Source organism: Aspergillus affinis, assembly GCF_023601865.1.
Source record: "Aspergillus affinis strain CMG 70 chromosome Unknown NODE_40_length_256409_cov_85_802654, whole genome shotgun sequence".
Taxonomy (NCBI): Eukaryota; Fungi; Ascomycota; class Eurotiomycetes; order Eurotiales; family Aspergillaceae; genus Aspergillus; species Aspergillus affinis.
The window spans coordinates 50372-75319 of NW_026515821.1; the positions used below are offsets into that span (position 1 = coordinate 50372).

The 24948-nt window shown below is 51.5% G+C and overlaps 9 protein-coding genes across 9 annotated transcripts; 3 read left to right on the plus strand and 6 right to left on the minus strand.

The window, feature by feature from the left end:
- Nucleotides 1-193: 193 nt before the first annotated feature.
- On the minus strand, nucleotides 194-4442 carry KD926_007187 (CLH domain-containing protein; the record flags this gene model as incomplete). Its single annotated transcript, XM_053100017.1, has 5 exons — nucleotides 194-501; nucleotides 637-2963; nucleotides 3017-3981; nucleotides 4037-4063; nucleotides 4119-4442. The coding sequence occupies 5 exons, from the start codon at nucleotides 4440-4442 to the stop codon at nucleotides 194-196; spliced, it is 3951 nt and encodes a 1316-aa protein (XP_052956214.1).
- A 210-nt stretch (nucleotides 4443-4652) lies between these two features.
- On the plus strand, nucleotides 4653-6024 carry KD926_007188 (RMD1 family protein; the record flags this gene model as incomplete). The annotated part of the gene is made up of 2 exons (XM_053100018.1): nucleotides 4653-4991; nucleotides 5053-6024. 2 exons carry the CDS (start codon nucleotides 4653-4655, stop codon nucleotides 6022-6024), a joined length of 1311 nt encoding a protein of 436 aa, XP_052956215.1.
- Nucleotides 6025-6352: 328 nt separating this feature from the next.
- KD926_007189 (T2 family ribonuclease) lies at nucleotides 6353-8284 on the plus strand (the record flags this gene model as incomplete). The annotated part of the gene is made up of 6 exons (XM_053100019.1): nucleotides 6353-6675; nucleotides 6776-7073; nucleotides 7161-7353; nucleotides 7461-7691; nucleotides 7840-7943; nucleotides 8141-8284. 6 exons carry the CDS (start codon nucleotides 6353-6355, stop codon nucleotides 8282-8284), a joined length of 1293 nt encoding a protein of 430 aa, XP_052956216.1.
- A 1074-nt stretch (nucleotides 8285-9358) lies between these two features.
- On the minus strand, nucleotides 9359-13025 carry ace2 (putative C2H2 transcription factor (Swi5); the record flags this gene model as incomplete). Its single annotated transcript, XM_053100021.1, has 5 exons — nucleotides 9359-11010; nucleotides 11073-11829; nucleotides 11903-11960; nucleotides 12779-12914; nucleotides 12971-13025. 5 exons carry the CDS (start codon nucleotides 13023-13025, stop codon nucleotides 9359-9361), a joined length of 2658 nt encoding a protein of 885 aa, XP_052956217.1.
- Nucleotides 13026-13296: 271 nt separating this feature from the next.
- KD926_007191 (ubiquitin-ribosomal 40S subunit protein eS31 fusion protein) lies at nucleotides 13297-13893 on the plus strand (the record flags this gene model as incomplete). The annotated part of the gene is made up of 3 exons (XM_053100022.1): nucleotides 13297-13390; nucleotides 13458-13738; nucleotides 13804-13893. 3 exons carry the CDS (start codon nucleotides 13297-13299, stop codon nucleotides 13891-13893), a joined length of 465 nt encoding a protein of 154 aa, XP_052956218.1.
- A 340-nt stretch (nucleotides 13894-14233) lies between these two features.
- Nucleotides 14234-15961, minus strand: KD926_007192 (glycoside hydrolase family 18 protein; the record flags this gene model as incomplete). The annotated part of the gene is made up of 7 exons (XM_053100023.1): nucleotides 14234-14892; nucleotides 14944-15004; nucleotides 15060-15109; nucleotides 15166-15195; nucleotides 15255-15508; nucleotides 15573-15673; nucleotides 15764-15961. 7 exons carry the CDS (start codon nucleotides 15959-15961, stop codon nucleotides 14234-14236), a joined length of 1353 nt encoding a protein of 450 aa, XP_052956219.1.
- A 2412-nt stretch (nucleotides 15962-18373) lies between these two features.
- Nucleotides 18374-19138, minus strand: KD926_007193 (uncharacterized protein; the record flags this gene model as incomplete). Its single annotated transcript, XM_053100024.1, has 3 exons — nucleotides 18374-18743; nucleotides 18813-19047; nucleotides 19126-19138. 3 exons carry the CDS (start codon nucleotides 19136-19138, stop codon nucleotides 18374-18376), a joined length of 618 nt encoding a protein of 205 aa, XP_052956220.1.
- Nucleotides 19139-21036: 1898 nt separating this feature from the next.
- prs2 (proteasome core particle subunit alpha 1) lies at nucleotides 21037-22121 on the minus strand (the record flags this gene model as incomplete). Its single annotated transcript, XM_053100025.1, has 4 exons — nucleotides 21037-21423; nucleotides 21497-21709; nucleotides 21775-21855; nucleotides 21987-22121. The coding sequence occupies 4 exons, from the start codon at nucleotides 22119-22121 to the stop codon at nucleotides 21037-21039; spliced, it is 816 nt and encodes a 271-aa protein (XP_052956221.1).
- A 554-nt stretch (nucleotides 22122-22675) lies between these two features.
- Nucleotides 22676-23923, minus strand: KD926_007195 (WKF domain-containing protein; the record flags this gene model as incomplete). The annotated part of the gene is made up of 1 exon (XM_053100026.1): nucleotides 22676-23923. The coding sequence occupies one exon, from the start codon at nucleotides 23921-23923 to the stop codon at nucleotides 22676-22678; it is 1248 nt and encodes a 415-aa protein (XP_052956222.1).
- Nucleotides 23924-24948: the final 1025 nt, after the last annotated feature.

Here is a 24948-nt window from a genome sequence, read left to right on the forward strand (position 1 = left end):
AAAGTCGAGATGGTAGTCAAAGCCGGTATCTCTCGTATATGCACCTGCACCCGGAGCTTGTAAGTCAATGAATCTCACGAAGACACGACGGAAACTCACGAGGTTCAGATCAAGTAGAACGCCTTCCTCTGTTTCGATCGTCTGCGGTCAATACCCCGTATCCATTGAACCCCCCTCCTCAATCTATCTACCATTACGCCTCGATATGACTCTCCCCAAGATTCTCCATCTCCCTCGCCAGGGCACAAATCCGACATCCATCTCCGACCCGATCCCTCAGCAAACGCGCAGTCGTGACCTTCGGCCCGACGGTCCGGGATGCAGCAGCGGAAAGTGACGGTTCGTCGATCATTTGAGTTTGGGTTCGAGACGGCGCCCACGGTCGGGGCGTTTGTGTCGCCGATCGGCTGTCTGGTGAGGAGGTGGGTGATGATGAGGTGGGGTGGACGTGCGATAGGTGGAAGACGTGGCCGCAGGCGAAACCGATGAGGATTTCTTTTTCTGTGGGTGGAGGAGAAAGATGTTAGTTTGGATTTTTAGTTGTGGGTTAGGAGTTATGGTTGGGGTAGGTGGAATGGTACGGAATTGGATGAGGGAAGGAAGAGAGATTGTGTGGAGGGCTGATTCGGAACTTACCATTAGCAATGAAAGGCTGCTGACAGCCTGCACACCGACCCACTTGCGAGGTAAAGGACGAGGCAGCGGAGGCGAAAGGAATAGAAGTACGCTCTGTGTCGGCGTCACTTTTCACCTCGTCTTTGCCTGCGGGGTCGAACGAAGGGGGACCGGCGGGCGGATCTTTGGTCTTGTCGTTTTCGATGATGTTGAATTTGATGCCGCGTCGCTGGCCCCGACGCAGGGTGTCCATGCCGACGGCGACCTCGCTCTGGAGCACCTTGGCAGCGCCCTGGCTGATACTGGCCTGTAGGTCGTGTTCGCGAATCAGTCGGGAAAGTCCCTCGCGGAGACCTTCGATCTCGAGACCGCTAGGGATGCGCCGGACCAGCTTGATGGGGTCGATGGAGGTTCCGGCTTCGACGAGCAGGCCGTGGATGAACCGTGGCTTGTCCATCGAGTAGTCTAGGAGGTCCTCCCAGAGGTCCGGCTCGTTTTGGGACTTAGCGAAGGAGATGGCCTGCGAGACATCTTTAAGATCGGAGAGAATGAGGTTCAAGGCACGTTTGGTCTGCCCGGTCTTGGAGAGGAGATAGATGAGCTCCGGGGTGAAGTGGCGGGTCTCGCAGACGGTGACGGCCAGGTCGAAGGAGTACGAAGTGCTGATCTGCAGGAACTCCATCAGTAATGGACGATCGTAGTCCGCGAAGAGCTCCGCGGCCGTGTCTGCGAAGTTGTCGACCAGCGCTTTCCCTTCATCCGCCGCGAGCTTGCTGGCAGCGTCCCGGATGTGAGCACCATGTCCTCGTCGGGGCTTACCGGCCCCGTGAGGGAGCGATTCGCCTCGCCACAGGGCTCGCAGGTAGAAGTATAAGAACAATAGGCGATTGGTTGCTTTCAGTTGATCGACGACGATTTCCGGACGTACAATGCCCGTGTACGCTTCGCTGACGAGGAGCTTGATGGGCTCAGATGTCACTTCGTCGAGCTCTGAGACGGGCGCGGATTTCATCTGCGCTTTAGACACACGGATCATTATAAATGCCGGGATGTCGTTAGTGAGCTCGTCCAGTAAGCGATGCTCTTTAATAAGAGCCATAGCCGTGTCGGCATCTTGAAGTCGAATATAACAGCGCAATGCTTCGCCGTAGTGGCCGCCGGCGAGATACAATTTGGCAAGACACGCCATCAAAATACGCCAGTCCTCTGTTTGCGCCGCAACCACACCAGGCTGCAGTTCCTCTTCGATTATGGTCGCAATGCTGTTGACGTCAAACAAATCAAAGGACCACGAATCCACCAGCTCACTGAGCCTCTGTCGATTTTTAGTGACATAATGACCAAGAATGGCCTGGTAGGTAGCTGGAGGTAGCGGCGGGCGCAGATCAGTCGGAATGACTGAAGAAATTTCGTCGACCTTGTGGTGTTTGATGAATGTCCAGACCCAGTGATCCCACCTTGGCGTGGAATGAATTGCCTTCACGCACACTTCGGCGGCAGCAGTCCAATTGTTCGCGTCAACAAGCTGCTCTATCCACAGCTCGCCAACCAGACTCTTCTCTTGCTCGGCGGGAGAACCAACCGCCCGGCCGGTCGTCGTGATTGAGGATCTGTCGTCGGCGAAGAACTCCCCAAAACTGGTTTGCGACCGTACGGGAGTGCCGGGTACGCTGTCAATAGGCGGAATGACGGTCCCTGCACCTGCTGCCTCAGGATGCTCGTCGAGGAGGTTCCAGGCTTCTTCGTATCTTTCGTGGGCCTTGAGCCATGCCAGGCGATCGGTCAGTTCCCGCTTGAGTGCAACTACCGAGTCATACGGGCTGTGTATGAAAATCTTCGGTCCTGAGTTGCCTGCAATCGATTGTACCTCCTTCGACGCAGGCTCCTCCACCGAAATCCGCCGCGAGGTAAATGTGCTTGGCGCCCGACTGGAGCCTTTGTCGCCGCTGCTTGTCGTACTGCGAATACTCGCGCCCGAGCTGAACAGTCGCGCAGGATACATGGTTGCATCCCATAACCCAGTCCCCAGAGCTTCAAGTGTTCCACGCTGAGAGACGGAGACACCGGTCTTCCAGGGAGGTATGGCACATAGGTGGTAGTCCGAGGACGTGAGTGTCTCATAACGGCTAACCGAAAGGGTGTCGGCGCTGAGCTCTTCTTTACTTTGAATATCGATGATGCGAAGCTCAGGCTCCAGGCCTCTTGGACGTCGACGACCTCCACGAAGACTACCGTGCTTGGTCCGCTCTTCTTCCGAAACGTCTTTCTCCGCCTCGATGTATGCAAGAACCACCAGCAACGTCGGTGTATAAAGCGATATGCCGGAGATAACACAGTCGGTTCGTAATCTAGCATGATATTAGCCACTGATCTACATTTTGGGAGTGTACGCCAGACTTACATCGTCGCGACTTCGACAGATCCAATTCTTCGATCCTTGTTGGATTTGCTTGGCCGATCAGGGTAAACGTCAATCACCCAAACAGTGCCGCCCCATCCTACCACCAGCTTTTCAACCCTTTCTTGGGTGGGGATCGCCTGGGCCGGGGTGGAATGGTCCTGGGATCCTTCCCGCGTCTTGGAATCTTCACTTCCCCAGGCTCGTTCATCAACCCATTCTGCACGCGCTTTCCAGACACTAGCCATCTCCTCCCATCCTGTACGGTTGGGGCGATCGATGTGACTGACACGCCTCCAGGCAAGTTCCGCATCCGCCGAGTCCAGATGGAGGTTAGATCGCATGATCTTGATCCCTTCCTCATTGACCCAGACGACGTATTTCCCTGACAAAGACCACTTTATTGTGCTAATCGCACCCTCTCCGCTATGCAGAATGCTGTCCTTTCCTGTGCTGCCTCCTAGGCCCAGGGACCCAAGCCAGCTGGTGGCAGTGGCTGCAGCTCCCCCCATTGTAGTCGAATTTGTACTCGTACCCACTCGGCCACCTGTGGTGAGTATAAGATCGCCAGCGCGCCCTCCCGACAAGAATGTTCGGTCGGTTTTGTAATCTGGAGAAAGTGCCACCGCTTGAACGGGCCTGCCGAAGTTCCGCAAGAGGACATCTTTGGGGTCTACAAGAGACGCAACGCATACGTTTCCATCCAGCGAAGACGTAGCAATGTAGATCGCATTCGAAGGTGTGGAAGGGATGACCGATTGATGGCTTGACCTTGATTGGCCGCGAATACTGCCGCCGCTGGACAATGGTTTGGTCGGGTGACCGAGATCTTCGTGTACTCTCGTAAGGGTGTCTGATTTGATGCTCGGTAGAGGTGGAGGGAAGGGTGACACCGAGATAGACGTCACGCTCGCCGAGTGTGCATGGTACACACGCAGCGACTGAAACAGGGGGAGTGACAGTACATGCTAGGAGGGATGTTAGCTACACAAAGCACCCCACGTCAATGAGGATGCCACTTACAGTATTGCCATTATGGGTTCCAATTATCTAGAGAAATTCTCAGCATCTGCAAATACCCAAGAAATACTCAAACATAGCATACCATCTTATCACCCGCGGCGAGAAAGGAGCTCGTTGCATCTCCGTTGCGATACACCGCCCCCAAATGCTTCGTCATGTATGTGTACTTCAGCCGGGGCTCTTCCTCCTCCTCATCATTGTCCTCGTCCTCTTCGGTCTCCTCCTCGGTCGCGGCACCCTCCGTTTCGTCGTCATCGTCATTCGTGTCCTCTTTGTCACTCTTATCCTCGGTTCGGTGTTTGCGATGGGCGGTAGGTGAATGGACAATCTGCTCGGCAGATGCCTCCATCGTTGGGCTTATCCGAAGGGCATCCTCCGATGCCTCCGTCGCGCCAGGCGCGTCCATGGCGAGAGCCTTGTTCCGTGCCTGGGACTGGGTTGGGATAGTCGGGCTCCCAAACTACCAGCGAGCTGCTGCAGCTGTTCCGGCGGACCTTCAAGGCAGGTGGTGACCTAATGCGATGACTAAGCCGCGGCACCTTCACAGTCTCCGCCCGGCCAACTTTGGAGAACTTCAATCGTCCGTCCCTCTTCTGTTTTCTTTCTTTCGGCGTCAATGTTCGCAAGACCGTCCGTCTGCTCGGCTTGCAAGAAGCCTGCGGTGTTGAGGCTTGTACAGCAGCCCCGAAGTCAGTACCTTCATGCGTCCTCACCATTCAATCTGCCCCGCCGGAAGGACTTTTTCTCCTCCAATGCCTACCTAAATCAGAAGCAGTCCAAATTCGGGGATGTGAGCTCTGAATCGCTCTCGGAACCACAGAAGCAACGGAGGAGAAGTAGTAGGTTACCGGCCGCTTCGACCTCCCTGCGACGGGTCGCAGTCGAGGCACAAAGGTCGAAGGATGGCTTTGTATCCCGGGCCCAGCTCCGAGAACAGGGGCTTTATCAGACTAAGGTACGGACACTTACATATCTACATTAAATGAACAGAATTCTCATTATGACTACGACAATAGACCGTAACAGCCTACGCCGTATCAGAACAGTTTGACATGCGGAAAGTCAGAACTATTCTGCAAGACAGAGGCTACGAGCCAGATCCGTTCGAAACCGGCCTATACCCCCAAGTCATTCATATTCAGGTTCCCCTAGACTCTATTCGACGTGTGAGCAATCCGAGTGCGGCCGACCTCCCCCCGGATGAAATCGGTGATATCTTTGTTTTCCCGTCTGGTACGGTCGTGGCATGGGGGCTTCCCGAAGGGTTCACATCCTTCTTGGCAACGAGGACTTTACTTCCAGCGGCCGAGGGGGCTCATGTCGACGATCTGGAAACGGAGGATCTCGAATTCGTTGAGGACCCATCTCGGGAACTCAGTAGCATTAAGGGTGACACCATCATTCTCGGGACCAAGCCCAGTACGAATGAAGCCGAGCCGCAGCAGCCGGGGAATCGACAATCCGTAGAAACGGTCCTCAGCAAGGTTGCATTCTCCTCGGGACTCGCTCGGAGTACAAAGCTGGCGGTCTTGGAGGCATTGCTATCGAACTACTTCGAGTCCACCAGACCTATCCCAACGATGCTGTCTCAAGGCTCCCGTCTTCCCTTTACAAGGGATTTCATTCTTCGCAAGACGGGCCAGCTGCTGAGCGTTCGTGCACAGCTGAATCTGTACTCGGAACTTACAGACTCCCTACCCGATATCTTCTGGGACAGCCGACATGAGCTCGGATTAGAGGGATACTACGAGCAGGTAGGAAGGGCCTTGGATGTGGGAATCCGCATCAAGCTTTTGAACGAGAAGATGGACTATGCGCAGGAGATCGCCAGTGTTTTGCGTGAGAGACTGAGCGAGACGCATGGCCTCCGACTTGAGTGGATCATCATCCTGCTCATTGCCGTGGAGGTAGGTTTCGAGGTGTTGAGGCTGTGGAAGGAACGGGTCCATGAGAAGGAGCTGCAGGGCGAGGGAGAGACTGCGGAATGAGTGGCCTAGAATTATCTGTACAGCACATCGCGTCTCTCCTCAATATGATACCCTTTTAGTTGTCTGTCCAAATCGGGAAAGGAGCTGGTCACGTATCTTATCAGCTGACCGTCTGCATGTGACGGCTCCGGCTGAGTCATCCGCCTATCATTGCTTCACGTGCTGCGTCATGGGGCGTCGCCTCACTTGGAGCTGACCTTCTTAAACTTAGAGGGACCGATAGCTGTAGTTTCGTTGCTCGTTCCTGAATTCCTACATCGACCCTGATTCTCCTGGTTTCAAATAAATAATTCATTCCTCCCGACCAAGGCGCCATTGCAACAACGCCATGGTCCTCCCTATCGGTGATATCAATGACTCCACCGCATCCTCGATAAGGCATCGCCTACTCCAATCACTCCCAGGACCCCAGCAGGTCCTGAAGGCCTTGACAGGCTCATTGAGCATATCCTCGCTCTCCGGGTCGGACATTGACACCTCACAGAACATTTTCCAGCATTGCTCGCAGCCGGAGCTGAGCTGTCAAACCAAATATCACGGCCAAGACACTTGCTGCTTCAACTACCCGAGTGGACAATTCCTCCAGAGTCAATTCTGGGATGCCGACCCAGCAATCGGACCGGAGGATTCGTGGACCATTCATGGACTCTGGTGAGCTTTTGTACACACCGTTGTGCTGGAAGGCTATGGAATCTCTAGTATATATATGTGTGTGTTCGGAGACACTGACCCTCGGCTCTTCCTCCTCTAGGCCGGACTACTGTGACGGCGGATTCGAGCAATACTGTGACAATGGTCGGAGATACAGCAACATCTCCTTAATCCTCGTCGACTCCGGCCGAGGCGACCTGCTGGATGACATGCGACGCCTTTGGAAAGACTGGCACGGCGACGACGCGAATCTCTGGGAGCATGAGTGGAACAAACACGGCACTTGCATTAGCACGCTGGAACCCCACTGCTACGATAGCGACTACTACCCGCAGCAAGAGGTGGTTGATTACTTTGATAAAACCGTCGAGGTTTTTAACGATCTTCCAACGTACAAGGTTCGCGTCTCACTACTTTCTTTTCGTCTTGCTTCTTGCTCCCAACGCTCCAGACACTAGAAACATATGTATATCTAACCAGGACAGACCCTTGCCGACGCCGGAATCTACCCGTCGTACGAGAAGACATACACCCGGCATGAAATCCAAGATGCTCTGACCAAAGCGCACGGAGCCGAAGTGTCCATCCGGTGTCGACACAACGCCCTAAACGAAGCCTGGTATTACTTCAACATCGCCGGGTCCTTGCAAATGGGCAAATTCGTGCCTTCTGAGCCGGGTATGCTCCCTTTCTCTTTACTTTCCACTCCCAGCATGATAGAAAATGTCAGACCCATCCCACCTGGTTACGAGAACTAAAATCTAACCCGATTTACGTGACCCCAGACGGCCAGAAATCCAACTGCCCAGCCAGCGGCATCCGCTACCAGCCCAAAACACCCCGCAAGGGAACCCCAACCAAAGGTCCGTCCGAACCCACGGCCCCTAGCACGCCCTTCACAGGACGCGGCAACCTGGTCGTCTCGACGCCCGGGCAACGGAGAGGCTGTATAATCAGTCGCGGGACGTGGTTCACGTCTGGGACCTGCGCGACGTTCAGAGTTAAGAAGACCTCTGGTTTGTTGATCCCTCCTCTTTCTAACCCTCTTCTTGCTCTTCCTTTCTCTTCTTCCACCTCTTTCTTCCCTTTGACACAAACCCATTCATACCCGGTTTCCCAATATACATATGCACCCGTTTCACTAACCGACTTACAACCGTATAGACGAAAACAAATCGTTCACATTACAATCTAGCAAAGGGGCGTGCGCATTCGAAGACGATGTCTTCAGCTGTGGTCCCCACGTGACATCGGCGACTGAGTTCAGTGTAAGTAGCGCCCACTTTACCTTCTTACCTTACCTTGCATCCTACTCCCTGTCTTTCTCTCTCCATATACCCATAAATACATAGAGAGAGAGAGAGAGAGAGAGAGAGAGAGAGAGAGAGAGAGAGAGAGAAACGAAAATATACAACCCCCAACCCTAAAATCCACTAACATATAACATACTAACACCCAATCTCAGGCCCAAGACGCAAAACTCTCATACGGCGGAAACACAACATTCTTCGCAGACAAGACACCCAAAGGACCCGTGAAGAGCGAAGTATTCGCATCCGAAGCAGATCATCCGATCCAGCTGGAGATTAGCTGGAAGGGGGATTATTAACTAACCAACTTCTAACTAACCACTGGGTATTTACTGTATCTTAGTGACTGATTCTTTTTGCCCCGCTCGGCTATGACGCTGGTCTCATTCTGTTTGTTTTTCAGTTATGTGCATGGTTCTGGAAATGTAGAAATTGTCTCGGATAGAACCTGCGTTGCATTAAATGGATGGGTGGTGCTTATACTCTTGTATTGTGATCATGGATATTAGTATACAGATATTAAATAGACTTACCAGGAGATCTATAAATAAGTATGTATGAGCACGATGAGTCCGTCATAATCGGTGGATTCTATTGCTAAGTTAAAGTACAGGCCATGGAAACTACCAAGGGGAGATTAAGTATCTAACAGAAGAGTTCGCATGCCGCCAAGGTCACAAAAATATGAAATAACATATCAGGTCAAGGTAAAAATCAAAAGCAAAATTCATTTAGTACAGTCTTAAAATCATCGCAAAACGTAACAGCGCGTAAAGTCAAAGCATCATCAACGTAGAACTCGATGCATCGAGTTAGAAGAAAACGAACGTAAAGAACAATAAAAATCAAAAACAGACAAGAAATTCGTCAAGCAAGTAAAAAGAACGGATGACCTGCAGAACTCCAATGTTTTGGCAATGAAAAAAGTTTCCCGCAAGTCCCAGAATTTGTTGTCGTACACGTAAAATCGCTTTGAGATGAAGATGAAAATATCGATCGCAATGAAATGCACCAGATGGAAACAACATTCAAAAAAAGAAAGAAGAATTGGAAAATGGCCCGAAAGTTCTTGTCACAGATGTCATTCACAATGGATAAGCTTGTGTCGTTGAAATCATTTGTCGTTGGAAAAATTGTACATAAAATCTTGGTGTCGTTATCACTTTTGAAAAGAGTTGTCATAAAATTGGGTTTCGCTGTTTCGAGTCGTTGAAATCCTTAAGTCATGAGAAGGTGTATCTTGTTGCACGTTGGCCAGTAAAGCCAGAAGAAGTCGTCCGTCGTTAGCTCGTCAGTCCCAATTTTGTTTCTGTTTATTTTGTAGCTGTGTCCCCCGCCAAAGGGTTGATGTTCGTCGGTTGGCATGGTCGCCTTTAATCCATGAGGAATTCTCGGGTCATGACATCGGATGGTTGCTCATCGACCTGAAATTGGAAAGAGAAGAAATCGTCACTCATAGGGGGACCGGCAGAGAAGCCTTTGCCAGAAAACAAATCCATTCCGGGTTCGAAAGAGGAGTTCACGTAGTCCGGAAACGTAGCCATGTCAGGGTCTGCCAGGTCGGGGAATTCATGCTTGCCGAAGCCCGTTGAAGGAGCCTGGCTGATGAAGATATCGAGATCGGAACCATGAGACGAGTGGGTCAGGGTTGGTGCGGTATGAGGGGAGGACAATGCATGGGTGGTTGAACAGGCAACGTCCGTGTAGGGACAGGCGTCACTGTTCGTCAAAGACGGCATGCCGTGTTCCTCGATGATCTCGTCCAGAGGGCCTTTGGAGGGTGACAATGGGAGCATCTCATCCTCCGTGCTGGGAGTAACCGATCGCTCGCTGTAGGTTGGAGATGTTCCGTGATCATGACTACCACCAGGAGATGCAGGAGGCGTGAAAGTGAAGACCTCCGGCGGCAGCGAGTAGTTGGGGTTGTTGAAGACTGGCATATCTGTGGCAGGACTAGGAGCGCGTAGGCTCATATTCTCAAACACCTCTGACGGCGGCGAGTTGCGCGACGAATCCGACTCGAGGGAGGCAAGGAACTTTTCGGCGAGTTTTTGGCGAGTCTTCGAGGTCTTCTGCTGTTGCTCCTCGGTCTCGGGACGATGCTTCTTGGGACGGCCTCGCTTCGTCGTCTTGCGGACGATGCCCTTGTAGCCGCCGATGCACATGCCCCTCTGTCGGTGTCGGGTCAAGGCATCATGGCGGGCGAAGACGTTTCCACAGAGGCACTCGTATGGCTTGTCCCCGGTGTGGATTTTGGCATGGCGCTTGAGATCGTGGCCACGGACAAAGCATTTATTGCAGTGGTCGCACTTGTACTGGCGATCGCCCAAGTGGGTCTGAACGTGGGACTTGATGTTCTCTTTTCTGCCAAAGCGCCGTTCGCAACCGGGATGGAGGCACACCCACTTCCCGTCGTCGGCATCGGGGCCGTGGATGAAGGATGCGATCTCGTCCATGGTGACACCGGTCTCTTTGATGGATGCATGAACACGGTCATCTAGATTGAGGTTCTCGATCGAAGCGTTCTTGGGAGAAAGTCTGGCCTTCGAGGTGGAGCTAGTGCTAGAGCGCTCGCTAGGGGACATCCTCAGGCTCGGACGGCTGGGCGTGGCAGGGAATATCGGAAGCTTATCGGGACGTTCATTCTCATCTCCAGGGCACGGCATGGCGGCAAGCACCGGAGAGGAATGAAACGAGGACGAGGCTGATGACGAAGCATACTGGCTCTGTGCGAAGTTCTCGGACTTAGGGATTTCAAAACTAGATCCTTGCTGACAATCAAAAGTATCAAAGTTATCCATTTCAAATGACGCTGTATGGGGAGGGGAGGGCATTTCAATCTTCGGCTGCGTGAATGTTGTCCCAGCCACTCCTTGGAGTGACTTGGCACGTTGCATATACGACGACTGGGCTGAGGCCGGCATCGAACAATTCTGCCCCTTGGTGGGCGTTGGTTGCATGTCGTACTGAGCGAGATCCACCGATCTCTTGAATGGCGTCGTTGCTGGGGTAATCGGAACGTAATCTGCTCTTGCAGTCAGCGAATGAACGGATTGAGATGCGAGACAGAGGTCCTGCGTGACTTACGTGTGTTAGTGGGATGCTTCGGCGTGCGAGGTTGTTGAGGGATCTGTACGTCGGACTGCATCGAGAGCCGTCTCATATCCGCAGGGACGGCGTTCGTCTGGTTTGTAAATGCAGAAGCAAGGTTGTTGTTTGAATAGAGGTTCCAAGTGCCATTTTCCAGCAGTTGGCTGTCGAGTGGGTTGTTACACGAGACTTTCGAGTGCTGTTGGATCAAATTGAAATCGGTGCTCATCGGCCGGCTGTCGAGGTTTTGGCCTTCCAGTTTGATCATGTTCGCGGTGGCATAAGCCATACCTGATTGACTGTCCCGAACATCGCGGTTAGTGAGAGCGCGCAGGTCTTCCTCGCATAGATCCTGGCACTCGGGCACCATCGGCATAGTCATTGGCAGCTGGGGAAATGACGACTGAGCGGCGCGCATGTAAATTTGGTGTTGCTGTTCCCCGATCATATGCGGGGGTTGTTGGGGTCCTGTTACGCTAGGGTTAGTAGAAAAGGTGCCATCTCGCATGGCCTGCGGTCGTTGCATGGGCAGAGATCGTTGATCAAAGCTTTGTCCTCGGCGATGGGCATGATAGCGGTGCAGTGCCTGTGCAGGGAGGGAAGGAGCTTTGGCGGCTTCGAGCACGGATGGCGTGGAGATCTGCCTGCGATGTTGTCGATGCCGCTCATGCAGATTTCTCTGTGGATTGGCAAGCATGGTGGGCAAGATCTCGGAGCAAGCGTCACGGATGGGCTGCCGACGTAATTGATAGATCTAATGCGACGTATGTAAGTGTCCGGCCAGGTCTCATGCAGGACGCAACAGATCCGGGACTTCAGGTGCATACCTCGAAACGCGCGACCCGGTTTTTGGCTGGGCCAAGGGAGATGGTAGATAGGACCGCCCTGTAGCTGTGTCAGTCGGTGAACCGTACAAGCAAGAGCACAAACCGAGAAGGTTAGGAAATAAAGGAAGAGAGCAAAAGCGTCAGTAGACTAGACTAGATCGCGCTATGCGTTAGATCTATCTAAAAACGAAAAAGGAAGATAAAAAAACGACGCTTTTCTGGTTCAAAAGCTCCCAGCAACAAAACCAGTAACAGTTGTCGAAGCTTCCTGCGGAGAGACTGAAACTCGGTTCTGAGTGACAGATGGGAAACAGCGAGACAAAGGAAGTTAAGGTATTTAGAGGTGGAAACCAGAGGAAAGGTGGATGGGGATGATGAGGCTATCCCGATCTATCGCCCACGGTTCAGATCAACAATGGCGGCGTTGCTAGGACAACATCGCCCGGCTGAGGCGTCTGGGAAACCAGCGCTCCCTTGGCATCGCCCCGGCCACTGGTGCAGCGTAGTGGATCGTCGGGCTCCCTGGTTCCAGCGGATTACTCCTCTCAAGTGGTCCGAACGCAATTAAGGCAGCGTTAGTCACTGGTCGTGCCCTGCAAGGAGCTGGTTTTCCGCATCTCGCCCCTCGCGGTCCAGACAACGCAGCCTCTCTTCAATTATCTATTACCATCGCGTCCCTGGGATTGAAGGGGCGAATCTGTGGCCTGTGAGGGTTTGAGACACTATTACACATGGTGCTCCCTTTCGCCGCAATAGTTGAGGAAATAATTGGACGCCAATCTGGCCATCATTGGTCAATAAAGGGCGGTTGCGAAGGCGGCAAGAGACGAAGTAAAAAGGCGATGATGATGTTATTTTGGTATTTTGGGCCAACACGGCGTGAGTGCCTGAGGGCCCAGGCTGCCATCCGGCCATCCGGTGATGTAATCGCCCAGACCGCGTCCCGTGATTTCAGACAGAGTCACATGACCAGGAACCTCGGAAGAATCCAAAGTCCGCTGATCGGGTGGCGCTAAGACCGATCAGGACAGGGATCGGCACGTGACCACACAACCGATTTTAACGCACTAAGCCTCTCCGCCGCTGCATATTTTCGCACCATCTCGAAGGTTGAGGAAGACATCTTGTCGAGGTGAGTTGGAATACCCGTACCCCGAGGGTTTCACGAGGAATAGAACTGGGAAGCTGTCTTGAGTCTCTTGATCTTTTCAGCCTCTGCCTCGTGCAGCGTGATGGAAAAATTTCAGCGACTGTCGCACCGAGAATGAGGGAAAGAGACTGAAATGGATCGACATCGACGAAAGACACTTCTCAGCACCTCACGATATTCGAATCAAGTCGCACATTCCGGAATAGCAAACTAACAGTCGCAATTTAACCAGGCCTTCATCAAGATGCAGATCTTCGTCAAGACCCTCACGGGTAAGACTATCACCCTTGAGGTGGAGTCGTCGGATACCATCGACAATGTCAAGTCCAAGATCCAGGGTAAGTTCTCTTTGCGCCGCAACATCTCAGTGAGAAAATCACGAGACTGATTCAAATGTCACCATAGACAAGGAGGGAATCCCCCCTGACCAGCAGCGTCTGATCTTCGCTGGTAAGCAGCTGGAGGACGGCCGTACTCTTTCGGACTACAACATCCAGAAGGAGTCGACCCTCCACCTGGTGCTGCGCCTGCGTGGTGGTGGTAAGAAGAGAAAGAAGAAGGTGTACACCACCCCCAAGAAGATCAAGCACAAGCGCAAGAAGACCAAGCTCGCCGTCCTTAAGTACTACAAGGTCGACGGTGACGGCAAGATCGAGCGTCTCCGCCGCGAGTGCCCCGCCCCCGAGGTACGTTCTTTCCCTCCTTTTCATTCACAAGGGATCCTGTAGATGGCTAACTTGTTCCCTTCTAGTGTGGCGCTGGTGTCTTCATGGCCGCTATGCACAACCGCCAGTACTGCGGCAAGTGCCACCTCACCTACGTCTTCGACGAGTCCAAATAAGCGGACTAAGCGCGAGTCGCCCCGCCTCTCTTTATATCCGGTCATCTTCGGTGGAAGTTAGGTGGAGTCAGGTTGAGGAGTATTTATGATGGTTTACAAGATCAAATCATAGTAGCCTGCAATATGACAAATGAATAAACATGAGAACAACGTAACTGATACCTGCCTACTGCAGCTGGGAATCACCGGATGCACCCTGTAAGCCAGTATGTACACTTAGGCAACGCAACGAATGTACTAAGAGCAGCAAGCGGCCCGAGTAAAAATTCAACCAAAAGAGGGACACAATCAAAAACCAAACGGAAGTAACTGATTTCAACTGCAACCGAAGTAGAGCAGTCTACTGCATCTTGGCTTTCAAGTTGTCGTACTTGCTCTCGGGGTAGTCCAGAGCGTTGGCCGACTGTTCCAGGGCCCCCGATCCGCCAACGCCTTCCACAAAGGTTCCGATCAGGCTACCGTCGCCTTTGTTACCAGTCTTTCCACCCCGATCGCCGCTGGTTTCCCACCACATGCCACCGCCGAGCTTGTTCTGTTTGATGAAGTTCACTTTCTGCTCCGCCATGCGGACATTGTCGTAGGACACCATAACGCGGGCAGACGAGTCATAGGTCCAAGATGCGCCGGTCTGGGAGTCATACTGCTCCGTTGCACCACTTCTGGGCAAGGCCTTGTAATCCCAAATACCATTCTCCCAGCTTCCCTGCCCGACTCCGGAGAAGGGGGTGCCCGGTCCGTCGGTGTTGGTAAAAGCACGTCCGTAGAGGGGCATTCCCAGCACGATCTTCGCCGACGGGACTTGGCCGACATTGGTGTAGTAGTTCAGGGCCTGCACGGTCGAGAACGGAGTGGACGCAGCATTGCTGTTGGAGAAGTTGATGTTGGCCTGGTGGCCAGCCTTGGAGTCCCAGCTTCCGGCGTAGTCGTAGGCCATCAGATTGTAGAAATCCAAATAAGGAGTCATCTGAGGCAGCTTGAGCTTGGTGTAATTCTCGGGGCCTGTATGGAAGTTAATCGCATGGTCAATATATCAGTCTGCAGTTCACTTACCAGCCGGGCAAGCAATCGTGAGATAGAATTTCCGGTTGCTACCGGCAGCCTTGTCAAGAGTCTATGCCAGGTCAGTATCAAATATTGTCCCTAGACGCGGATCAACGCAGACATACCTCGCGGCACTTCTTCAGAAGCAAGACAAAGTTCTGCGCCTGGGTTTCATCTATATTCTCGTCAGCACGACAGACTCAGAACGTGACCAAGTTAACCTCGAATTACCTTGAGGATATTCCCAATCAACATCGAAGCCTTTGACGAACGTGTCAGCCATCAACGAGTTATTCTACAAGGCACAAGGTAAATCTTACCATCCAGGCCCAAATCCAACACCAACTTGGTAGCACTCTCGGCAAATTTAGTCCGTCCAGCGTCGGAGTTTGCCGGCTGAGCAAAATTGGAGGAGTAGGTCCATCCTCCGATGGAGAGCAAGATCTTCAGCTTGCGGTTCTGCTTCTTCAGCAGATAGAACTGCTTAATGCAGCCATAGACGTTGGTGCCAACGTCGTTCCAGGAGTCCGTGGGATAGTGTTTCTCGATGTCGGACCAAGTGTCGGACAAGTACCTGTGGCGGGATTAGTTCGTGTATCAAAATACTGGTGGGAGAATACGTCAATGTCAATGCTTACACTTCCCCGGATTCCGGGCGCACGTTGGCGAAGGCATACAGAACGTGGGTCAATTTGTCAGCAGGGACATCCTGGGGATTATGGTTGCGTCCGTAGATCGCCTTTTCAACATTGAGTTGGTTAGATGCCAATCCTCAAAGTGACAAACGCATGAGAGAGACCAGGCATATAGACGACGACATTCAACTTACCCAATTGACAAAGTAAGCGACAGACTTCATGGAAGACATGGTGGGCTCCGATGAGTTCTCGGGAGTGGCTACGGAAGTATTCGTAGGGCTGCTAGGATGCAGGGGGATCAGAGTTGGATTAGATCCAAAGTAACGGCAAGAGAAAAAGATCACCACGCCGAGCACGACGAGGTAGTTTAAAAAAGGAGGGAAAGCCATGAGTGCCAGCGACGTGAGTTGCACTTACTCTACTTTGGCTTGACAGATTCAGAATCGATTCTCACAGGAAGCTGCAGCAGTAGCTCCGATGCTGCCTCAGGCTTACCGGGAGTGGTATGGTATGACGTCGGGATGAACTAGTCCCAAAACAGAAATAGAAACAGGTGGCGGTGCAAGGCACGGCGTGGGGAACGGTGGCTGGTGAGTGTTGTCTGTGGCTGATGTGACAGGAACCAGATCTACAGATGGACGGAGGTCGCCTTTTTATAACTCTAATCTGAGAAGTTTGGAGACACAGAACTGTCTCTTCCACATTGTCTTGTTGTTTGAAACATCCTGGGGAACTATTTAGTGGCGTAGTCATTCATTCCTCAGTCTGACCTTTACATTCCGGATGACTACAGCAACGTCGCTTCGATGAAGAGCCAAAGTCGGACTGTGTAGACGAGAGTTCAATCACACAGAGAATCTGTCAGATCCTCCTCATCTGATGAGCGCCCATCAATCTGTCACAAGAGCATCTTAAATCCGACGAACAAAGGATTGACCATGTTGAGAGATGGTCAGAACATCGAGGCCAGACTAATGGTCGAGATACTAAGATCGACAGGGTCTAGAAAACCCAAGAGTCGTATCTTAACCATCGTAACGATCTCGAACGATAAGCTGTGTTAGGGACGCGCATGATATTCATGATCGGAGCTAAATGAGCTCTTAAGGCCATCATGGGAACTGGGGTTGCAGTTGGCAGCCGTCGGGGTGACTTGGTGTAACATCCTAACTGAACAACCGAGGCGACGGGACGAGCAGCGCAATATATCCTATCCCCAGGAGGGAAGATGCTGGGTTTCGGTAGAGCCCCCTGACTCAAAAGACGGGCTGGAAGATTGTCAAAGGGCTACATCGCATGACGCAGATACCCCCGACTGTGTAACAGGGCGGGTGATGAGGAAAGCGACCCCGGTCGAGGGTCCCGGCGGAAGGGAAGGAAAGAAAAGCAGAGAAGTCCACGGAACAACAAAATCCAAAAATCCAACCAAGAAAAAAGACATGTTCTAAAGCGACAGAGAAGTGAAAAAAGATGTGATTAGGTCCATCAGGAACAATCTTGTTCATCGGCCCCTCAATTCCCTCATGGTCGCTGAATGGGTCCCTGACGCCGGGCAACGTGGCAGATGACTCTAAAGCCGGAAAGGGTCGAGAACCCACGACGATAAGAAGAGGATAGACTGGATTAACTCCGGTTCAGCTGAGGTCTTCCTGGCCGCCCCTCACGACGATGGCCTCCGGGTCGCTGATTGGCATTCCATCGGGGCAACTACTGCAGGGCTCTTCTGCACGGCCACCGTCTAACCGTCTGAGATCCCACCGCACGCGCCCGACTCTAATCGAACCGAAAGGCGTGGGTCACGAACTTAGCGCTGCACTAGCAACCAGTCACTGGCGACGGACGGAGCATGGGAAACGCCCCGGAGGAGTCCAAGTTTCAGGTTCAACTGCCATGCATCCGCGGGAGCGTCTTTCAGCTGGGATGTGTTCGAGGCAGATCCACCACAGCAGTCGGTATCGCCGACGCGGATTCGTCGCTTGACGACAACGGTGATGATGATTATTATTATCTACCTGCCATTCTGGGACTATTATCACATCGTATGAGATTCGACCATTCGACGGAATTATTACTATTTCATTCTAATTTTTTTTTTATCTCGCTCCACAATTTCTACCCGTGGGGATCCACCGTGGGAAAAAGTAGGGTTTGACAGGCAACGCCTCCGAAAGCGCAACCACGTAAATAGTAGTAGTATGAGTTGCAAGAAAGAGAAATCAAACGAAATAGCAGAGCTATCTTATTGAGCTAGCCAGAGCGAGTCCTATCCTTATTCACAAGTCTCAAATAATGCCGAAATTGAACCGGTTGAACCATGTACGTATGTAAAGGTTTCATCTCATTCTCATCTGACTGGTACAGATCCAGAGTACATACATCCAAAGAAAACAAAAAGATAACCAGAAGAAAGTTTAAACCTCTCGCAGAGAGTGCCATCCATCATCTAACGTAAATCAAACCAATCAATCACTCGTAGGGGATATCATCACTGTGTATCACACAACAAAAATAGAAAAGAAAAAACGCTTTTTCTGCCGGGCAAGAGTTAAGCGACCTGCGCTTAAGAATCTTACCATGCCACCCCCGATATTAAGCGTAGAAACGAAAAGATCCATCAATCCGTCAATGCCGTGGCCCGAAACCGTTGAGGACCCCCAATCAATCAATCAATAAACATCGTCACATCCTCTCCTTTGGCCCTGATTGTGCCAAGAAATGTCAGGCATCCAATCTTTCTCCTTATTGGGTGCCGTCTTGTTTAGTTTTTTATTTATTCTTTTGTTTCAGTCTTTTTCTTTAGTTCATGGATTCGAACGGATCCAGTTCAGGATCATCTCCAGGGACGGATCATCGTCAAGCCAATGGCCAGCGCGCACATCAGCGGCTCGAAGATCGGCAACAACGTGTTGGTTCGTTACCTGAGCTAGTTCCTGCCAAGGGTTGTCACTCGTCAGTCCACCGGGCTTGTTTGAGATAGATTGAATCGGATGCATGTATGTCATTACCTGTCGGAATGTATTGCTGATGGCCTTAAGTTGCGACGCATGTTGAGGACCCGGTCTCTGGCCTCGGAGGAGGTTGGCGCGATGCATCGCCCATCGCTTTGCGGCTGCCGCTCGCAGGTAAATGCGATGAGCTTGGAATCGTCGAGCACTTCCGTCAAGGATGACCCTGTGATCATAGTCAGATCAGTAACTGTTTTGTCTTGGAAGACTTGATTATCCGTAGTCGCATGCATACCTTCTTAGCTCTGCTTTCTCGGTTTCGGCAGTGCTGCCGTGGTTGGCCGGCATGCTGGGGCTGTAGCTGGATGACATCAGGTTCTGGGCGGCGGCCAGGGACTCCCGGATCACGACGAATCCTTCTTCGTAGTAGTCATCGGCCGGAACTTGGACGTTTTGCTGAGGGATGTGCAAAAGGAGTGTGCGGTAGTCGTTGATAATCTCTGCCAGTCTTAGGGCTCGGGCTTGGTTGACTATACCAAGTTAGATTCATTAGTCGGCCATTGCTTCCCAGGTAGATTAAAGATCCAGTCCAGAAGGCAATTACTCACGTCCGTCTGACATGATGGTGATCGCGAGTCTTGGTAGTCAGGTCGTTTTACCAGAAAAGGACCCAAAGACTCTATAACGAGAGGGAATCGGCGAAGAAAAAAGAAAGCAATTGAGAGCCAACGAGGCGACCAACAGGTATGCAAATAGAAACAAGTCTAGTACAGAGATAGAAAATATAAATCAGATAATAATCACGACACAAGAAGAAAGTGGAATGAATGTTTCATCTCTGAAAAGTTGGATCCATGGTTCGAGGGTGAGATATGCCTTTTAAGGTTATTTCGGTATCCACGGCCACGATGGGAATTGACGGGCCTCGAGCGCATGTTTCCATAAGCAGGCCTTTCGGACAGCTCTGCAAAAAGAGGATCATCATTGTTCGTGGCTGGCTGCACCAATGGAGGCTGATAATGGAGAACCAGGACATCACAGCTAGAGACTGCAGCTGGGTCATAGTATCCGTGGTGGATCTATAGCAAAACAAAGGCGATTAGTCTCCGGACCATTTACGGGGTTCCTTTTTGAGGACTAAAATTATTATATTTTTTTTTCGACCGGCACAAATGATATAATTGCTGACATTCCAAGCGTGAACGACGCAGCTGGAATGAATAAGAATATGAAACCATGTCGGGTCTACATGTGCATAAGAATTAAAGGCAAAACAAGAGAATGTACAATACGAGAGGGAGGGCCAAGTGTTAGGCTGTGGGCAGTGACAATTAAAAAAAAAGAAAGAAAAAATATAAAATAAAGATAGAATTAAATCAAAATTAAAAATCAAAAATCAAAAATCCAAGCGGACTAAAACCCCACAAGGACTGAACGCAACAGCAGCAGGTTGCAGGATGATACATCCTTTCATCCCCTCCTGTCGAGAGAGCCAGACCGGCGGGATTTCTCATCCACCGTGGACTTCCTGGAACGGACTGGATCTCGGAAGACGGTAGGTGCATCTCGCAGGTGAGAGAGTGGGGAGGGAGAGCGAAAGACACAAAGCGAGGGCGAAGGAATGGGTCGGAATGGTCGAATGAATGGGCTGATTGATTGCCCGTTCGGCGAACTAAAGCAGGACTAAAAGGGCCAGCTGGGCTGTTTGGACTCGTTGACGCCACACTCTAACGATGCAGTTCAGGCCGAGACAGTAGGCATGAGGCATGGAGGCATGAACTGAACTGTAACCGGAGGATCTCGTTAGTTCGTCAATAGTCAATAGTCACGGACAGTCTGAGTCTGACACTGACGGACTCCCTCTCCAGCCTCAACAACAGTCAGATTTACTATTCTTGACGCGAAAGCCACACTTCCCAGCTCAGCCACAGCGGCTGAACCGCTATAGCAGCCTCAGGCAGCCAGTCCGACGGGTGGCGATTTTCCTGCCGTCGAATCCACTCCGAGCCCGTCCATCCACTCGCCTTCCATCGCTTATCTCCTAGTCCTGGCTTCGCAGTAAGAATATGTAGTCTTTTCGCAGCATCGACCTGGCAGACCTGGCATCTTCCTTGACTCCGGTCGCTTCGCATTGCATCCATCCCCTTTTCCTTGCACGCACCTCTCCCGCCTCCACGCATTGAGAGCTGGGAGAAAACATGCAGACTGTGTGTGACTTGTGTGTGACGAGCCCATCGGGTCAATCCATCCCTCATGCTACTATGTTTATCCAGTCCGAGGTCCTATTTTTGAATCTTGCCACCGGTCTGGAGAAAGCTACGATGATCTTCACGGCAGCTACGGAGGAGTTACCCATTTCGATAGTGCTTGGGCAAGCTGGACGCTGCAAGGTCGAGGGGGGAAAGAGAATTAAATAAAAAAGAAATATGACGACATCCAATAACTCGCAAGAACTTGATATTCATATACTCTGGCGTCTAGCAGTATGCATGCTCTCAACAATCACAACATCAATTCGTTTAATCCTTCTCGGCTATGGCCTGCAGTCGCTCGTCGATCTCGTCTTCCGTCAGAGCTCGGAACGCGGTGTCTGTGCCCTCCTTGCCGTCTGTCCGGGGACCGCCGACGATACCGATTTCCAGTTCGTGCTTCTTGAAGTCGACGCTGAGCACGTTACTCAGAGCCGTGATTCCCAGCTCAACGACCTCCTCCCAGTTGCCCTCGGCGTAGTCCTTGTTCTTCAACTTCTTCTCCAAGTGGTTGAGCGCCTCCTGCTGCTTGGGTCCGGACGCGGTAGCCTTATATCCGGCATAGTATCCTGCGGGGTCAGACTTGTAGAGCTGGGGGCCCTTCTCCGAATCCACCGAGATCAGGGTCATGGCAACTCCTAGCGGCCGCATGTAAGCCTGTAGACAATCAGTCAGTCAGTACGTCTTCTATTCTCCATCGAAATTGGTGCAAAGAGAGAAATCAGCGCACCCTCTGTGTGTAGACCTGGTTGATGTTGGCCAGTCGCTTGGTAAGAACGTCGCAAGGCATCTCGTAGCCATACTTGTATCGGAACTCGGCCGCTTCTCCGCGAGCACGGTCGACGCTGGCTCTGGCATCGGCTATGGAACCGGTCATGACGCAACCGACCGAGGGAGACAGGCGGAAGACATGCGAAACGGAGGAGGGGTCGATCAGTTTATCCTGTCATTTTTCTTGCATCAGACGTGGTCGGGCCTAGGCGCTAAGGACGAGCGTTGGGGTCTTACAGCGACTTTCTTCTGCGACAGCACCACGGCACAGTCCTTTCCTCTCACACCGAGCGAGGTGATGTTGGCCGAAGTAATGGCCTTGAATGCATATTCTAGATGTCAGAGGACATCACGGGTCAGCCAAGTCGTCATGCCAGACCACGGAGGTCATGCGCGGAAAGGATCGAGCATCGCCAGAGGGGGCATCATTGCCAGAGTGTAGAACATACCGACTTGGTACAAACGTCCGTTGTCCGAAAAGATGGTAATGTGTCTGTCGTAACCTGCGCTTCCTGCTCACGGAGGATTGTCAGTTCATCAATGAAGTCATGGACATCAGGGAAGTCAACGGCCCTACCAGACATGATGGCGGTCAAACGGTGATACCCAGGCGAAAGAAGCGGGACAAGATGTGCGAGATTGAGGTCAAGAGATGAGGTATTAAAAAGGACTCGAAAGAGATAATTGGGGAGATGGAAGACGGCGGGGATTTCCAGAGGACGCGTGCCAGAGGGTGCCTGGGCGAAGCTCTAAGCTTGGATTGAGTAAGCTCCCTGAAGGCCGTCACCGCCTTCTGGACAGCGCATCACATGGCAATATATCGCTTCTTTCCAGTTCAACTGGGAATTACTGAATATTTTACTATTCTACTCCGTACTCCGTACTGTTTGACACTATGAATATTGGTATTCTATGAATACATGCTAAAGTAGTGATGGCTATGACTTCCGGTTGAACAAAAAAACTCCTTCATATGCCTAGCCCAGGTATCAAACTTTTCGCCATGAACTTTTGGGTATATTCTCTGGGAGAACAAAAAAAAAATAAGACAAGAAGATACAGTCCGCCAGTGACAGCGTTCCTGCTGGAGAAAGGGATTGCAGTAGAAATAGTAAGAATTTCAGTTCTTGGGGTAGAACTAGGAAGACGAGGAATCACTCGAGCTCGTGCTGTCGGAGTCGATAGAAGACGAGTCGCTGGAATCTTTGCGCGAGGTCTTCTTGGATTGAGGTTTCTTGGCCGTGTCATCGTCACTGTCACTGTCACTGGAACTGTCGCTGGAACTGCTACTCGAGATTTCAACGAAAGCCGTGCGGTTCTTCTTCTTCTTCTTGCCAAGGTTCTGATTGGCTTTCTTCGCGCCCTTACCCTTCTGTGCAGGTTTGGGTTTCTGGAAGGTGTATATAGCGCCATTGACCGCAAACAGCAAAAGCTCTGCTCGCTGTCTCTTCTCGACTTTCTTCACGGTCTCCCCGTCCAGCTCGTCAGTGCTATGGACGCGGTCCAATTCGTCTTTCTTGTCCTCGGACAGGTGCGCTTTGAAAGCGTCAACTGCCTTGTTGTAGCCGGTCGTGTCCTGCTTAGAACTCTCTTGTGTTTCTTCCGTGCCGTTGGCATCAGCCTCTGTAGATGTCGCCTCGATCTCAGCTTTCACCACCTCCTCGGCGATTTCACGTAGTCGCTGCTTCGCGCCCTCGCTCTTCAGTCCTTGCAGATATGCCAGCAGCGCAGCGTTGTACTGGGTAGGAACGTGTTCCAGCGAGAGAATGTGCTTGAAGAGATGCGTCTCGCGGTTCTTCTGGAACTTCCAAGCCGACCGGTGCTTGTAATAAAGGCTGAGATACGACAGGATCGGAGTCTCATGGATTCTCGGTGACCCATCGCTCCCAGTCGTCGACTTCCCATCCTTGCTCTTCTTCTTATTCTTCTCCTTCTTTTTCTTCTTGCCGCTATCTTCGCCTCCATTCTTCTCACTAGCCGCATTTGTCTTCGAAGAATCCTCGTCATCAGCATCAGCATTAGCATCCGATGCCGCACCGTCGTCGTGGTCTTGGTCGCTATCCTCGCCATCGTGAACCTTTGCGTCCACCGAGAACGAGACTCTCTTCTTGTTCTTTTTCTCCTTCTCCTTCTCCTTCTCCTTCTCCTTCTCCTCTTTCTCACCAGAGTCGCCCTTGCTCTTACTTTTGCTCTTCTTCTTACTCTTCTTCACCTCCTTCTTCTCCTTTCCCTCATCTTCTTCATCATCCTCATGCCGTCTTTTCTTGCTCTCCTTCGCCTCAATCTCGTCCTGGATCGGATCCTTCGCGTATTTCAGCTTCAATCCAAGCTTCTTCCACGCGGGGATGTTCCCCCCGGCGGCAGAGTCTCCTTCTTCGCCGGCCATTGTGTATCTTCCGTTGTATCGTGCCGTAAATGTCGATGCCGGTTCGTGCGGCGCGGAGAGGAAATGATTCGATTCGATCGGACCCAATCGGTCGCGTAGATCGGAGGAAGTAAAGAAAGGCCGGGTTGAGTCAAGGGGGTAGGTAATAGGTATTATTAAGTGGATTTGTTTCAATTGATCCCGCTCAGCGAAAAGAGAGAGAGAGAGGGAGGTTTTCTCTTTTTTTTTTTTTTTTTTGTCCGGAGAAAATTTCCACGTGAGTTGCGGCGGTGACGGCGGAGCGCTTTTTTTTTATTTTTTTAAGAGGGAACTAGTACTCCGGATACTAAACTCCATTCGGGTCCACTTTATTGGGGTGTCTGAAGAAGAGAGAGAGAGTCGACTTGACTACTCCGTACGTTACCTATTCTCTGACTGGTTCCGTGTTACTAGTTACTCTGGAGAACGGATTAGATGCAGTAGAAACGGCATAAGCCATTCCGCCAAAGGGTCGCAATCATAGTGTACAACTAGATAGATGGACACTGCAACTGCAACATGCTACCTATTTGACTGTAAAGTCTGGAATACATCTACACTGCACGTACTCCGTACATACTAGTCTCATTGCAAATAAAGACCTCGTCATTTTCTGAACCTGGTTATGGCGACCCAGTTATAACACATAGGTAGAGTTAGGAGCAATAGCTGTATTCAGCAAGGTAACATCTATTTGTTTCCTTCATCAAGGGAAAAAAAAAAAAAGGAACGGGTGAACGCAGAAAAGAAAAAGAAAAAAAGAACCACCCGCTCCAGGATTCGAACCTGGATCTCCGTAACGATACAGTTAAGGATAGTAAGGCATGCTACCATTACACCAAGCGGGCTAGCTTACATAGTGGGGAACAGGGGTGTTTCCGCTTGTTATTGGTGAGTCTGCCTGAGGTGATTCATCCCACCTTACCATCTCTAGTTTAGTTACTTTCTTAGCAGGTGAAAATAGAAGCCATAGTAAAAGAACATATATAACTATCCCCTCGGCCGGT